Consider the following 15,050-nt stretch of genomic DNA (forward strand, 5'->3'; position numbering starts at 1 on the left):
CAAGGTGATACCTGCTCAGCCTTTTTTACTCCAAGTGGAGCCACAGACACACTTTTAGCTAATTCATGAAGTTAACGTTGTCTCTGGTAGGTGACAGGCTCACAAATAGCACTGCTCTCTACCACAGACGTCAGACGTGTGCAGTCCATTCCCTGCCATTTCAGCTCTCCTACCAAGCTGACACCAGGTTTAAAAATAGAGTACAGCATGATGCAATCACTGTAACTCCTTTCCACCTGACCTGCTTTCTAATTTATTTCCAGAAGTGAAGAGAAAGTGCTACTATCACTCCACCATATGCAATCAAAGTCCCATTAAAGCAGATTTGTATGAAATACTGCATTTTTCCTGGAGACAGAAAAAGCCATCTCTGCTGAGTAATGAGAATTACAAAACCACTTCCAGACTCAGCATTGGTGCATTTCTTTACACTAGGGCAGTTCCTACTGCAAAAAAAACCCTGCTGTTCCAAAACATGTCAGAGAAAAAATGACCCAAGATTTGCACTGTATCCCTTGCACCAGTGAATGTAGAATCTTCCAGAGAGAATCATGTGAGCCCTTGGGCACCAGTTCCACCAGCTGACACTCTCACTTGACATCTACCTATTCTATGCTCCCGTATATTGCATTCACTCCATAAACCACCATACCACTGCAGCTTAAACATTCTGGAAAAAAGCACACAAACATAAACCCAACGAAGATCTGCAAGGGCAAATATGAACACACCTCTAGAAATTCTGGAGCAATAGCAAAATTAAGAAAAGGGGGGGAGGGGAATCCAAATCAAGACATCTACCAGGCCCTACAAGAGTTTGAATTATCAATTGATTTGACTGTTGTCACTGTCACTGAGTAGAGGCATGAGGACACTTCCTGCTCACCTTCTTTTAAAGTCCACTTGATTGCTCCTGTCCTCTTGCTGACAGCATGCAAACTTCCGTCCAGAGTTGAAACAAACAACAGTGTTTCCGACACAGTTACTGAGCTGGTGTTCTGGAGAAGAAAAACGTGTATGTTGAATGTAATGACTTACTACAGAGTTTACTCCCAGCTGTCATACAGCACATTGTCTAGAACATTACTTTCTTTTCATCACACACATTAGACCATGCTCTTGTCCTTTCTAATACAGTGACTTTGTTTGGTTTTGGTGTTTGTTTGGGGTTTTTTTTGCTATCAAGACTAGAGAACTGCTTACTGTGCTAAGTTCTCCTAGAAACAAACAGAGCTGATCTAGGGAAGAACTGATACAAAGAATATGTGATGTTAGATAGAGTAAGGAACTTCAAAGCAGCTCAGAGAATCAAGTGCTAATGTTAAAGCCACACAACTGCCAAGTAAACAGAACATACCTTTGCCAAAGTTTAATCCCTGACAAATGAAAAGACACTGACCGGGTAGAAGATGGAAAAATAAAACTAAAAGGTAATCAATATTCTACAGGGCTACTGCAACTGAGAGACAAGCTGAAGGTCTAAGTGTGTAGGCTGTCTCAGAGCAAGGGCAAAGTGTTTAGAATCGATGCAGCTTAAAGGCTGGAGGAGACCCGTACTGCTAAGCCTCCAAACTGTGTTTTTGTGTGCCCCAATACTGAATTCCTGCAGCAGACAGTAAATAACACTGTTTAAGAAAGTCCACGTGCACCCATAGACACCTTCTATAAAGCAGATAGGTGCAGGACTCAAACCTCAATTAGACATTCTAATCATTCTGCCACTGGGGACACGTCACTCTGTATTTAAGTGTATGGGTACAGAGCTGCTTGGTGCCTGCTGTCTCCCCTACAGCAGAGGTAGCTTTTGAGCCTGGCTATCACTAAGCATCATAGAGGCATGGAGGGCTCAGAACCATGTGGTTATCACAGGAACAGCAAGGCTAAGTCTAAGGTGTTTCATCACACTAAGCATTAAAAACATGTTAATTTAATGCATATGGTTCTCTTCCTGCCTAAAGACGATCCCGGGTACCCTGAGACTGACCCATCTCCACTGACCAAGTCTCAAGCTATTGCTCAAGGACCCTGTCATTTATAGACTGTATCTGCACTGCTCATCTGCATGCCACCTGCCATGGTTAGGCAGTTTCACAGTTAAATATAATTCTCAGCCTAGCACAGCTGATGAAATGGAAGTGTATGCTTTTTACATGATTAACAACATCTTCAGTGATTTATGCTGTAAAAACCAGTTATCAGTCACGTCAGAATTACTGCAAAGCAAAATACACAACTGCCAAGTTAAAATGTGTACATATAGCAGCAACCTTCTTTGGAAAACTGTACATTTTTAGTACAATTCAGTTAGACTTTCAGGTAAAGCATAAAGCTAGAAAGATTATAAAGGAATACCTAGCCAGGATTCAGGTCACACCTACAAATATAAGGCAAGCTTCTTGCCAGTCATAATGAAAACAGCTGGAACAGACAATTGTAAAACACAGCACAAGGAAAATGAAACTATAAATCAACAACAGACAAACCACAGATCAGCAGTAAGTGCTAGAATTCTGCCCCTCCCCAAAACAAGCAAAAAAAAAGTGTCTTAACAGAAATATAATCTTCATTATCTGACCTAGGTAAATGCAGGCTGCAAAGACATCTGCACTTAAGTATTTGCAGATATACCTGGAATCAAACTTTGCAATGTTTGTTCCAGCAGGGACATGGAATAACAGCTCATCTCATGCTGGCCTTGCAAACCTGCAGCTCGAGATGTTAACAAAGCAGGACTGAGCGTGGAGTATCTCTCTAGCCTAGTGGCAGGATGGTACACAAGAGCAAAGAGGAGCTGCATTCTGTAGGTGTGAGCTCTCATTCTTTCGCATTATTACTTTTGCTAAAGCAAATGCCTGTAGCCACTCCATCAAAGTGACTCATGAAAATTTTGCCCTTCAGGTCTTTTTGTCCATGAAGTCCATAAACCACCCGGGGTGGTGTAGCTGATTAATAATCACCTCTTCCAGTCTTCCCATCTTCCTTAAACAAGCTAGAGCCATTGATTCTGAAACCAGAAGGGGAAGACACAACTCACACTCCATTATCACATCCATTTGGGGCTCAAAGCCCCAATTGTGATACAGAAAGAAACCAGAGCTGAAGCTCTTCACACAAGTTTCTGCCAAACATTACATCTACACCTGGCTGTTGACACCTGACAGGAAGAATGACCCAGATGACTCAGACTATGAAAATACAACAGCTTTTTTAAGCCTTTTGGTGTAGGATCTTTGGCCTGGGGAAAGAAGTGGCACTTCCATCTACCATTCTTATGGTGTCTGCCACCACTCTGTGGGTAACAGGGAGGTGAACTCTGCCTGAGATGGCAAGTGCTTACCAAGGGAACGAAAGAGCTCTATGGAGCTAGAGAAATCAGCTTCTCTTCAGAGGGCTCTGGGCCCAGTTCTGCCCACAGCCCAGAGAGTTTCTCTGGGTATAAAATCAGCACAGAGGCACACAGATTTCACTGACAAAAGGAACTGCCACATGCATGGATCTTCTCCCTTCAAAATACAGTTGGGCAGCATCACCGCTCCTGCTAAGCTCATTCTCTCCTCGAATTGACTTCATCTTTATACCACTTCTAATGCTTTCCCTCAAGGCTGTTTAAGAAGCGCTTTCGTATACTCAGCTATCAGTGGCACTGATGTGGTCACTGCAGCCCCGTCTGTCCGACACCACCTTCTCTGGGTGAGAGGCTGAACAGAGAACACATTCCAAGCAGCTTCTCCTTTGCTTCTGAACCTGTGTTTGCACACAGACAAATACATCAAACCCCACACATTAAACATTTTCCATTCACTCACACTTTTCAAAGTACACAATATCATGCAGTTGGGAAGAACCAGCTGAGTAATGCACTGACACTGCTGAAGCTTAGGAGATGAATTTAAAGCTCCAGGTGAGCCCGTAGGCTTTGCAGGACAATATTGCTCATGTACTTTGACCAATATCTACAGCAGACACTTGGAGAAAAGCCATGGGAGTTAGTATAACAGCACAAAACCCAAGGTTTTATTCTTTCAAATGGCAAACAAAAATATGCAAAAATGAATAAATTCTTCAAATTATTATCTTTCAGCCACTCAGATTTTTTTAACTATTAAAAATTATTACAGTATAAGTAAGTTTTATCAGTAGCTAGAAATGTGGTGCCAAGGTTGAATATACTCAATAGACTTTACTTTGAACACAAAGCTTTATAATTGACTATCTGGAATTAGCATTGTTATGACAAGCTATGAAAATCATAGAACCCTGTATGCACAAGCCAAACTTGTTTTCATTTCTGTGTGAATTATGTTAGAGAATTCTCCACAACACAAAAAAGTGCCATAATAATCTCAGTCCTGAGCCAGACACTTTACTGGTGTGCACACACAGTGTCCTCCCTGCAGGGTGGGGTCTCAACTGCTGTGATGCAGGCAAAATCCTGAAATGCACTTTTATTTCTGAGGAGATACAACAACTGAATGTAACAAAGATCGGTCAGGACACAAGGCATCTAAGCAAAAATAACAACTTGGTGAACAGAAAAAGTGTGACAGAAGGCAAACCTAGTTTGGGTCCTTTAATTTATCTGAAACTGCAATAATGTTTATTTTAACAGCTCCCCTCTTTAGAACCTGAGGAGAGCTTCTACTGCCTTGCCAGTCTGTACTTAGAATAATCCTCCACAGCACCAGGGATCACCCATATTTTGAAATTACTTGGGGACTGCTTTAAATAATTTTTAATAACTAAATTTGAAACACAAACTTCTGAGCTCTCCCCGAGTTCAGTTTTGACAAATTCTCTGAAGCGCTGACTGCTAATAATCCGTAACAGCCTCAACTTTGGGACTAAATAGAACACAGCAGCTTCAGAATAGAACAGAAATGCACTGTTTATTAGAAACAGCAATTTAGAAAGAGAAATGCACATTATGAATGCCAGTTAACCCTTACACAAGAATCTTCCCCTCAATCCAGAGTTACCACATCTTGATAAAATGTTCTAGTAGTCAAAGTAAAACTACTGAAAACAACTCTGGATGACCCATGGAGTCAGAGGAAGGTCAGGAAAGCTGCAGAACGAGTTCTGGTGTGTTTCTGTAAGCCTGTGCTCCAGTTCAGTGTCACAGATGATATTATCTTCACTCACTGCAGCATTTTACATCTTTTTAAGGGTTAGCAGAGCAGTGCCCTACTTTGTTTTATTGTGTTAGAAGGAAACAGATCCCCATAGGAATAACTTCTTCCATTAATTTATTTACTTAAAAACCAGTGATGCAGGTCACCAAGTATACACAAACCCTTGCTGAAGTCAGTGGAAACAGCAGATATAAAACGAGGCCGCTCAGTTCCTTGAGGTTATCTCTCTGTAACCCAGAAATATGCTTTGCTGTGGGGGTGATACCACAAGAGGTTCTTCAAGTAAGAATAAAGAACAGGAAAACACTTTGTAGTGACATTGTGGGGGTGATGGTGTGCTGCTGACTCTGACTTCATAGAAATATTAGAGTGTTACTAAACAAGTGACAGTGCCATGTGTTACCAGGTAATAATATTCTCTTTTTGGCACCTTAAGTAGGAATACACATGCAGCAAACTTCATTTGCAAGGTCTGATGGGTGATAAATGAGAGTCTGGCTTACCAAACAACAAAAATGGCAAGATGTATAATTGCTCAAAGAAAAACAAAATCCATATTTCTCACTCCATAATTAGCTGAGCTTTCATCAGGCTGCACTTTGGCATTCTGCTACAAAGCTATTACCAAGCACCCCCAGCATTAAGAACACCAGCCACTTTCCTCAGATAAGAAAAGGCCTCTACCACAATTTATGCTGCTGGAGCCACAATTGGTAACCCAAGAAGGATGCAAACCAAAACATTTTTAGCCACTAGCGCACACTGCAAGCACTTGGCATATCCATCACAGAGAGCCTATGATTCATCACTCTGCTTCTGACAGCTTCCCTGTAATGACACTGCCTGGCTAGAGGCTAAAGCTCTAGTCAGAACACCAGGCCATGAAGAAACTCTTTGTAAAATTCAGCAAACTACTGGGGGGGAGGTTTTTCAGTAACCAATAATAAAGTTAATATGTGAAAGAGCTGCCAAATAATGAACTCTATCTCCTTTAGACAGTGAAATCAAATCTACAGATCTTTCAGGCTCAAACAAAATTCCAACAAGTCTTTTTTAGCTACTTCTCATCAACACTCCAACTTATCACTCCTATGCCCATTCCACTGCAACAGGAAAACCAGAACTACGTGAGGTCTGCTCCAAAAGTGCTCAGACCTGACTGAACTTTGTGTGGTTCCCAGCTGAGTTTTCAGATGTTTCTCTCTGTGAACCCAAAACTTATTTCAGTATTCACAAGAATACTAGCAACCAAAGTTAGTAGGATGGTATTATAAGCACTTGAGTTTACCCTCCAGGACTGAGATGTTCAGGATAATTTTAGGTGTGCAAGACACCAAAAAAAACCCTAAACCCTAATACATTGAGGGTTTTTTGAGCAACCAAGGACATCTGCAACTGAAATAAAACACATAAATGTTAGTTAACATAATGAACAAGTTCTCCCCAAAACCTTCTGCTGTCTCATACAGGTTTTCATGCCTGTATCAGTTCAGTGGCCAAATAGCTCCTGCTGAGATAAACACATCAGAAAAGAAGACATCTGGCTAAGGCTGGGTTTTTCCCATCCATGTCAGGTGCAGCCTGCATGTGCTGCCTGCACACAGCCTGCAATAGGGCACTGAAACCAGCCTCACAGGCTGCAGGAGAGAACAGACCCACGTCCTAAATGCCAGTTTAATCCCAGGGAAGTTGTTCTTTTTGAGTTGCACTGACTCCATGTTAAAAGAGAAACAGGTATAATTTGGAATGTCTGTGTCTCCCAAAACCAAGAGGGTTTTTTTCAAATAAGAGAGATGTAAATAATCATCATGCAATATTTGCAGTGACTGATTAGTTACTGACAGCTCTGCTGCAACTCTCATTGCTGCACCTGAGATGTCACCCTTGTATAATGTGTTCTTATACATCACCAGGGCAATTCCCTGACACCCAAATAACAAGAGGCAGCTTTTCATCTTATGAAGACAAGACAGGAAAGAAAGCCCTTGTGTGAACATACAATATGAACTGCAGGAAACCAGTACTAAAGTTGGAATACAAATGAACAAAGAGAACACTTACCAAAGAACATAGAGCACAGCAGATCGTCACCACCACTCTTAAATCTATAGATTTTCTGCAAAATCTTTAGGCAATCTCATGATTTTCAGGTTACCTCAACACCAAGAACTGTATGCCAGTCTTTTCCATAGGAAATGTTTACGCAGGTGACATTAACAGTTCTAAATAAGCCTCATCAGTTAAACGGGTTAATCACAGGTGAGATGTCTGGGACTAAATTCTCAGAAACTAACACTACTTCTAAAAAGGGACTGAAGCACAAAACAGATTTTAGTTTGGGAGTCACAGTGAGGACTACAGCTGGCAGAGCAAGACGACCGGGGTAAGGGCTGAGAAAAGAAACAGAGAAGCCAAAATCAGCTGCTGCTCTAAGGTAAGATGGCAGGGCAAGACAGGGAGACACCCAGAGAATAAAAGAGGCTGAATTCTGTCGGGGTCCGGAGGCTGGCGAGAGGCGAGATCGGGGTACTGACGACTCGACTCAGCAGCTTGCTATGCATCAGTACAATTTTATTAGGGTAGTGCAGTGTCTTCTATAGTGCTCAGAGGAGGTGTATCCAGCCAGCCTAGGGCTGGCACAAGCGGACAGTACAGATTGGCCCAAAGCCACGTGCAGGGTGCAGATAGGTTACCCTGTGGCAAAACAGCCTGTGGTTCCCACCCCAGGGGGCTGGCAGGCTCAGCACCCTGGAGCTGTGTCCGCCCCAGGGGCCGGCAGGTCCAGCCCTCTGCAGGTGTGCGTGGGTTGCTCACTTGTCCACAGCCTAGCTTCCTTGAGCCAGCAAGCTCAAGGACATCTCCCATCACAAGGTCTCATGTTTACAGCTCATGTCCCTCTGCAGGAGAAATTCTCCCACAGAATTCTATCAGGGCCTAAGTTTAGATTTTTGTGACTATGCAAGTAAAATTATACAAAATTTTGCAATAATCTGCTGACCCAAAAAGTATTTCTAGCATTTAAAATTACTTAGTATTCTCACTGAGTACTACTTTTAAAACTTCAAGAGCTGCAAATCAGTGTCTCCCTGGCAAAATCTGTCAGGACCCTGAGGAGATCTCAGCCCAATTTTATAGTTCAGATTAAGAGAAGGACATTACCAACTCTACAATAAAGAGTTTGAAGTAAATTTTGTTGACACTCTGAATTTAATTTTTTCCAGTTTCCTAATGAAGTAACAACATGAGGCACCTTTCACAGAATGTGTTTACTTTCAAAGACAGGGAGTGGAGCTATTGTATGCTAAGCAAAAAACCCCAGAGTCTTCATCTTTGCTTAATCTGACCTATAACCCCATCTATTGCAGCAGCATTTGCAGGTAACAATGGACAATTCATCAAAGCATAGAGCCTAAAACTTTCCAATGCTGCACTTCTGATAATGGAACCAGTAAGTGCCAGCTGGCCAGGCTCCTGATTCTGAGAATTTAAAAAGAACAACTTTCAGAACTGAATTTCGAAGACTTAGTTTTCCATCCTCAGTTAGATAGCACCCATTTCAAAGTACACCGTTTCAAATTATTACCTCTGTACAAACAACCTGCTCAGCATTCCATCTGCTTTGCACCAGTTTCACTATTCCCTGTGCTTTTATTACCCCACATTTTACATTCAACCTGCTTATTTCTTAAGAGGTTTTCCAGGGCAGTGACTTCTGCACTTTGTCTTTGAACTCTGCATTTATTGTACTCTCTTTTGGATATCAACCAACCATCTGTACACTTAGTGCACATTGCTGTCTTTACTCTGGAATCAGAATGATCTCGATGCCTTAAGACAGCATACGGCTATTAATTTGTATTTGGATATCAACTTATATACAAGGAAGGTTTTCAGAAAGAAAACAAGCCTCTATGCTTAGGAGGTTATGAAGGGACAGAGCAAAGATCTTCCAGCATGTCTCACTAGTTCCTCTATGCATCTACACAGTTTCAGCTTCCAAAAGTTTCTTTGTCCTGCTTTCTGTACTCTATTTCAAGGACCATAACACGTCCAGGTGTGTCAGGCATATGGCAGGGCATCGAGGCGGGTAGGCAGCTGTCGAGTAGGGTCGGGCCGGCACACTGCAGCCCCTCATCGCTGCGCATACAGACGGGCACAGGGCATTAACGACACTAGAATGGGCAGAGCGTTGGCTTCGCCAGCACCGGCACCCACTACAAACTTTGGGCAGGAGCCCACCAGGGCGTCCGTGCGCCCCCTCAGCTCCCTTCTCTGCAGGCGAGGGGACTGGCCTGTATGGGGCTTGCTCTCCCTCGGCCCTCACCGGCTCGGGCGCAAAAGCACCACGGCCGAGCCATGCCCACCCTTCTCCCAGCGGCCTGGCCGTGAGCACTGCCGTTGCCCTCTCCGCCGCGCAGGGCAGCTCTGCCCGGCCAGGCCCAGCGGACACTCAGCCCGGTCCACGCCTTGCTTACCGAGGGCCTCGGCGACAGCAGTACCACCAGAAAACCCAGGCTGAGGAGGAGAAGGCGGCGGAGCGACTCCATGGCTGCCACGGCGGGGGCCCGGCCGGCTCCCCGGTACGGCGCTGGCGGCCCGGCGCAGCGTGTCCGGCGCTCTCTGCGGCGGGGCGGGGCCGCCCGGCCCGGGCCACCGACGTCAGCCGCGAGCGGCCGCGGACCCGGTCCCGCACAGGTAGCACCCGGGCCGCCACCAGCCTCCGGTTCGCCGCCACTGCTGCCTGACACCCCGCCCGGCCCAGGTCTGCCTCGCGGAGGCAGGAGGGCCAGGGCTCTAGCGCTGCCCTGTGGCTTCGTGCTGCTGGCAGAGCTTCCCTGTTTGCACCGAGCCCCGGCAAAACCTGCCTGGAGGAGAGGTCAGCCGGGAGCCGCATTTCGGCCCGCCGGGTGCAGTAGCAGCTGCCTGCCTGCTGCTGCTATTTTACATCACAGGTGGGTAAATGCAGCCTTCAAGAAGAGTTCCCTGCCCAGTATAGCTTCCCTATGGATTTTTTTCCCCTTTCCACGCACATCAGGACAGATTGATTTGGCATAGCTCTCGTTTTGACTTTTGACCTTGATGTGCTTTGCAATGCCCGAAATAAATGCAAAATCAAAGTATGTGCCTCTGAACCACGGGCAGGTCCAAGTTGCTCTGAACAGATAAACACCAAAAAATACTGAATCAAATGGAGGAAGCTATCAGAAGGAGAGGAAATGTTCACTGCTTGGCAAAGGCTTAGCTTTCAGATCCCAATTTATGTAACAAAGCCACTTTGTCCTTGCTACATACTGTTTGCTTTTCAATACCGGTATCGTTAATGGAGCTGCTGAGCACAGTGAGTACTAAGTGTGCACGTAACAGATCAGCTCTGGCAGCAACTTCTTGTAACAAGCATAACTTGGATTATACTGGCAGGAGATATAATTATGATCTAACCTCCAAGTTTGAATGCATAAAAACATACTGGAGTGAGAAACTACACTGAGATTTCAGTTCTCTGGTACTGACAGATGGGTTCCTTTGTGCTGGACTTGTATCTTAAGCATTTGGACTATTTGAGCGCAGGCAGACCCTTTAACACACTGCACTGTGCAGGCCAGGGCAAGAGAATGTGTACGGCCCACACCTAGACCTCTACTACACGTACCAAAAGTCCTGTAACCACACAGCAGCTGTTCACGCCGCAGTTGTGTATGTGCAGAGAGCACAGGTGATGGTGTGTGAGAAACTAGGCCTCCCCAGAGCATAGTGGCCTGTCGCTTTAGCCTTACGGCCTCGGACAGCTCCCGGCCCCCAGCACCTCGGGATCGGCACGGAGCGGTCTGCCTGCAGCCTGGAAACCGTCTGGCGCGTTCAGGGACCGTCAGCTCTTGCCACACGACGTTTTCAGCCGTAAGATCAACGCCATGCTGTGCTCCGTTAAACGTTAAAGGCGGTGTTTCTCAGCTAAGCAAAACCCGCGCATGCCCCTACCACACTGCAGTTGTCACAAAGCCCCTCAGACGGCCTCACGGGAAGGAGCGCCGCCATTAACCTGCGCCCTGCCGCTCTTTCTGCGCCTCTGCGCTGAGCCTGAGGCACCGCCCCAGAGGTGAGCAGCGCCGAGGGCCAAGCAAGACCTAAACTTTCACATTTTTAATATTAAGCCTTTTTTTCTCCACATCAACAAAGTGCTTGAGCGAACCACTAAAGGAAGCGCACTGTAACCTCGGGAAAGGCGAATAAAGCTCCGCACACAGCGGGGCAGAAGCTGCTCACCTGGCTCCCTTAACGCCCCAGCGCCTCCCGCCCACCGCCGCCTCAGCACCTGGGGGCGGCCCCGCGCCGCCCACAGCCCCGCCCCCTCGCGCGCAGCCGCACCCGCGCTAGCACGTGACGCCGAGTTGGGCTCCTATTGGTCATGGGGAGGGGCGGGGAGATGGCCGCTGTATAAAGCGCAGCGCGGGGAGCGCTCGGCCTTTCTGTCGGCGGAGCGAGGGGAGGTGAGTGTCGCGGAGGGCAGGCTGGGTGCGTGAGCGGGAGAGCCGGGCCGCGGTGATGTCTTTCGACGCGTGTTAGACTGCTGACAGGCATGAAGCAAAACTACTACTGAGCGCCTAGGCAGCCGCCCAAACTGCGGGGCGGCTGCGATGCACTGCATCTATAACCTTCCCTTTTCCATCCGTGTCTTGCAGGACCTGTGCAGCGACTGTCCGCGGTTTGGAGCGGCCTGGTAAATAAAAGTTGTGTGCAGCTCGCTAACGTGTCCGGCTGGTTCTTGTGACCGTCCGCGCGTCTCCTGCACTGCCTTTGACCCGGCGGGGGGCCCTGCCTGCGGCGCCGCTGGCCAAGCTGTAGTGCTAGAGTGAGGTGCTTGTTCATAACTGGGGCTGCTCGGCCCGCCCCGGGTGGCTCTTTTAAAAGCAAGCGACATCTCGGCTCGGCGAGGGCTGCCTGCCCGACCCCTGCCGCCGCACAAAATGGCGCCGCAGCTGCCGCGCCGCGCTCAGGCGCTGATGCTTGGCGGCCTAGCAGGGGGAAGGGGGTAGCAGGGTGAATCATGCGCTGTCGAATGATTTTACTCCGCTTTTGTTGCTGAATTAGTTGAATTTGTAGAGGGGGTGCGAAAGCCCAGGACTCCTGCCAATCGAAACACCTGGGTCAAAGCGAGGTGGATATTAACGCACAAAATCAGCTGGGGGGAGAAGGGGAGATGCTTTATGCACATCGTAGAAGACGATGGCTAAGCACGAAATAGAAATAAATCTTAGTAATTGTTTGACATGGGATAAATTTATTTAATAAAACAAAGCAAGCAGAGTGTAGTTACCCATGGCTTATGAAGTGCAATATGACAACCTTGTGTAGTAACTCTAAATCTTTACACATTAGTGCATCTAGTCCTCTGACTTCAGTTATTGCACATAGAAATTAAAAGACCTGTGTACGAGACATGCAGACTTCATGGAAGGCAAATAATGCCTACATGATCAGAGCAAACCCCAGAATATACACAGCCTGGAATGATCAAGGAGGAGTTCAGGTAACAAATATAACCTACTAATATTTCAATTAAAGGTAACCAAAATAGGTGTTCAAATATAGAATTAATTTTAAATATATTAAATGCTAGTTTTTATGTTTCAGGCAAGGTGCTGTTTAAAAAACCTTCAATAGAATAGCTTCTTTTAGAGATGGCAAATCATCATTACACATGGGAAGTTTGATTTGCATCAAATGTGACAACACAACGTACAAAAAAGTCCTTAAAAAATTACTTCTAAGAAAAAAAAAAGCAAATCATGTTGCTGAAGGAGAGGCAAAGCTCACCTTCTTTGTAAACTAAAATGTTTTCTGACATCCATGAGCAGTTGGCAACACTGAGTATCAGAAAAATACTACATGTGTTAAATAGTGGATATGTAGTGTTTGAATATTGAATTTCCTGCATACATTTCATCTTGAATCGTTACACCAGACAGAAAGAAAAGGCAGTTCTCCCTCCCCCCTTAGTTTTGGCCACTAATTAGCAGAAACAGTCTTTAATTACACAGCGATCGGCTTGAGAAATTGCAATACTTGAATTCCTATTCCACAAAGTCCAAAGAACCAAGGCATGGGGGTCTAAATCTCTTCAGTCACAGCTGTTCTCACAAGCATCCAACTGATGGCCTGCAGGTGCAGGGCTGTGACCTCAGAGTTGGTCCCATGCTTTGGGTGTAAACACAGTGCAATGGAAAAGACTCACAGCAACAAACTCTTCGAAGAACTTGGTGTGTTTTGTTGTAGCAAGAGGCTCTACACAGTAGGTAACTAAGTACTCCTGGTAATGTGCAGTATTGACATTTAGGTGTGTGCTCATGTCTTTAGAAACATTCAGAGTTAATTATGAACCAAGGTGATTGTACCTCACTATAAGGCGGCTTGCTATGGTTTGGTCTCATGGCTTTACCAGCTTTTTTTCTTCTCACTGACAGAAATCTGGCAGCCCCCACCTTCGCTGATAGTTGTCTGTGTTTTATGGCTACTTGCTTCTCAAAAAAAGCACAAGTTCTGTATGAAAAAAAGTTACAATGTATCTCCCACGCTGAACCACAATATTTCCTATATATCCAATTTACATTCTTTTATCCTGAAAGCATTTCATATTTTGATTGCTTGACACAAGCTATTGACTGCAGAAGTGAAAGAACATAAAACAGTTCATTCTACACCTCCAACTGCCTGAGAAAGAAAAACATATTCTTCCAGTTTCATAAATCCATTCCTTAGGACTTTTTTCCATTTGGCACGCGGTTCCTTTGCTGCCAAACAACCTTTCAAGGCTTTAATGCACGTTAATACAGCGTGAAAACTAAAGGTGTGTCAACGAGCTCCTCCATCTATTACACTTAGGTTCCTCCTCCCACTCCCAAAGAACAGGTCATCTTAGCCTCCGAGTTAAAATCCTGATGGTAGCCAGTACAAAAATAAATCACCTGCTGAATGGAATGAAACTTCATGTAGCTGAAGTACACAGGAACAATAACCAGGCAAGTGAGCGCAAAGGTACGGTTATAGGCAGTCCTTTGGAGGGGGGCAAGTGGCATGAGTTAAGGATGAGAACTACAGCACAGTTTATAAAACCATGTGAATAACTTTTATAATACTGTAAACTGTAAGAGTCTTCACATGTCATGGTTGATCAGGAGCCTCCATGATCAGATCTTTAGGAGGGCACGTAGAAGAGCGAGGATCCATGGCTGAGTGCATTAAAGGAATATAAACATCATCCATGTTTGGCATGACAAAGATTTTCTGTGGAAAGATGTAAATATATCAAGTTACATTTTACAGACCACTTGAAGCCTTTTTCTGATTTGTTTAGTTTAAAACAACAAATTTCCAGATCAAAGGTGTTTGAGTTCAGCATTGAGTCACTGCTCACACTGAATCACAGAATGTGTCCATCAGTATCAGGCTCACTACCTTTTCTCAGTTTCGGACTCTATTCTGTAAGGACACCTAGGATCATGCTTTCATTTAAGTACTACAAATTCTGACATGGTATTTATTCCAAAGAAATCATTCTGGCAAGTACTAAACCAGATTTCCACCCAGGTCTATGCATGGTCTTCAGACCATCCCAGAAGCTGATTTCAGCTGAGTTCCCTTCCATTGAACAGGAGCAGTGGAGGATACCAACTAGTCTTGAATGAAATAGGGAACATGCAAAAATTTAACCTCCCCACCCCTCCCAACAGACCAAGCCTGTCATTACTAGAATGAAAACATAAAAGGAAACACACCTGAAACTCTTGTTCCAGTTTCCTCTCTATCCAGTCAGTCACATGAACCAGTGTTACTTCTCTCTCACCTAGTTTTGGCCGAGCTTTTAGCTCCAGGTAGGGAGGTCTTCGAAAGCCATACCTTAGGAGAGTACACAGATGAGGTTCT

At 45.2% G+C, this 15,050-nt stretch overlaps 2 protein-coding genes, 1 long non-coding RNA gene and 2 other non-coding genes across 6 annotated transcripts in view; 3 read left to right on the forward strand and 2 right to left on the reverse strand.

The window, feature by feature from the left end:
• ERN1 (endoplasmic reticulum to nucleus signaling 1) overlaps positions 1 to 9,748 on the reverse strand; it is a 29,692-nt gene extending 19,944 nt beyond the window's left edge. For both annotated transcript variants that reach the window (XM_064150553.1, XM_064150552.1), the window contains exons 1-2: positions 9,608 to 9,748; positions 887 to 998 (exon numbers count right to left, since the gene is read on the reverse strand). In XM_064150553.1, coding sequence (XP_064006623.1) covers positions 887 to 998; positions 9,608 to 9,679 — 184 coding nt within the window. In that variant the 5' untranslated portion in view covers positions 9,680 to 9,748. The remainder of the gene's footprint in view (positions 1 to 886; positions 999 to 9,607) is intronic.
• Positions 9,749 to 11,150: 1,402 nt separating this feature from the next.
• On the forward strand, positions 11,151 to 11,876 carry LOC135179154 (uncharacterized). The gene is made up of 2 exons (XR_010303929.1): positions 11,151 to 11,617; positions 11,810 to 11,876. It is a non-coding gene; the product is annotated as an uncharacterized LOC135179154 (long non-coding RNA).
• LOC135179816 (small nucleolar RNA SNORD104) lies at positions 11,667 to 11,729 on the forward strand. Its single transcript, XR_010304131.1, has one exon. It is a non-coding gene; the product is annotated as a small nucleolar RNA SNORD104 (small nucleolar RNA).
• A 37-nt stretch (positions 11,877 to 11,913) lies between the features above and the next one.
• Positions 11,914 to 12,050, forward strand: LOC135179817 (small nucleolar RNA SNORA50). Its single transcript, XR_010304132.1, has one exon. It is a non-coding gene; the product is annotated as a small nucleolar RNA SNORA50 (small nucleolar RNA).
• A 338-nt stretch (positions 12,051 to 12,388) lies between these two features.
• Positions 12,389 to 15,050, reverse strand: part of TEX2 (testis expressed 2) — a 50,755-nt gene continuing 48,093 nt past the window's right edge. The window contains exons 11-12 of the mRNA XM_064150564.1: positions 14,903 to 15,023; positions 12,389 to 14,411 (exon numbers count right to left, since the gene is read on the reverse strand). Of these exons, the coding sequence (XP_064006634.1) occupies positions 14,289 to 14,411; positions 14,903 to 15,023 (244 nt within the window). The 3' untranslated portion in view covers positions 12,389 to 14,288. The remainder of the gene's footprint in view (positions 14,412 to 14,902; positions 15,024 to 15,050) is intronic.

This window comes from Pogoniulus pusillus, chromosome 11, assembly GCF_015220805.1.
Source record: "Pogoniulus pusillus isolate bPogPus1 chromosome 11, bPogPus1.pri, whole genome shotgun sequence".
Classification (NCBI taxonomy): Eukaryota; Metazoa; Chordata; class Aves; order Piciformes; family Lybiidae; genus Pogoniulus; species Pogoniulus pusillus.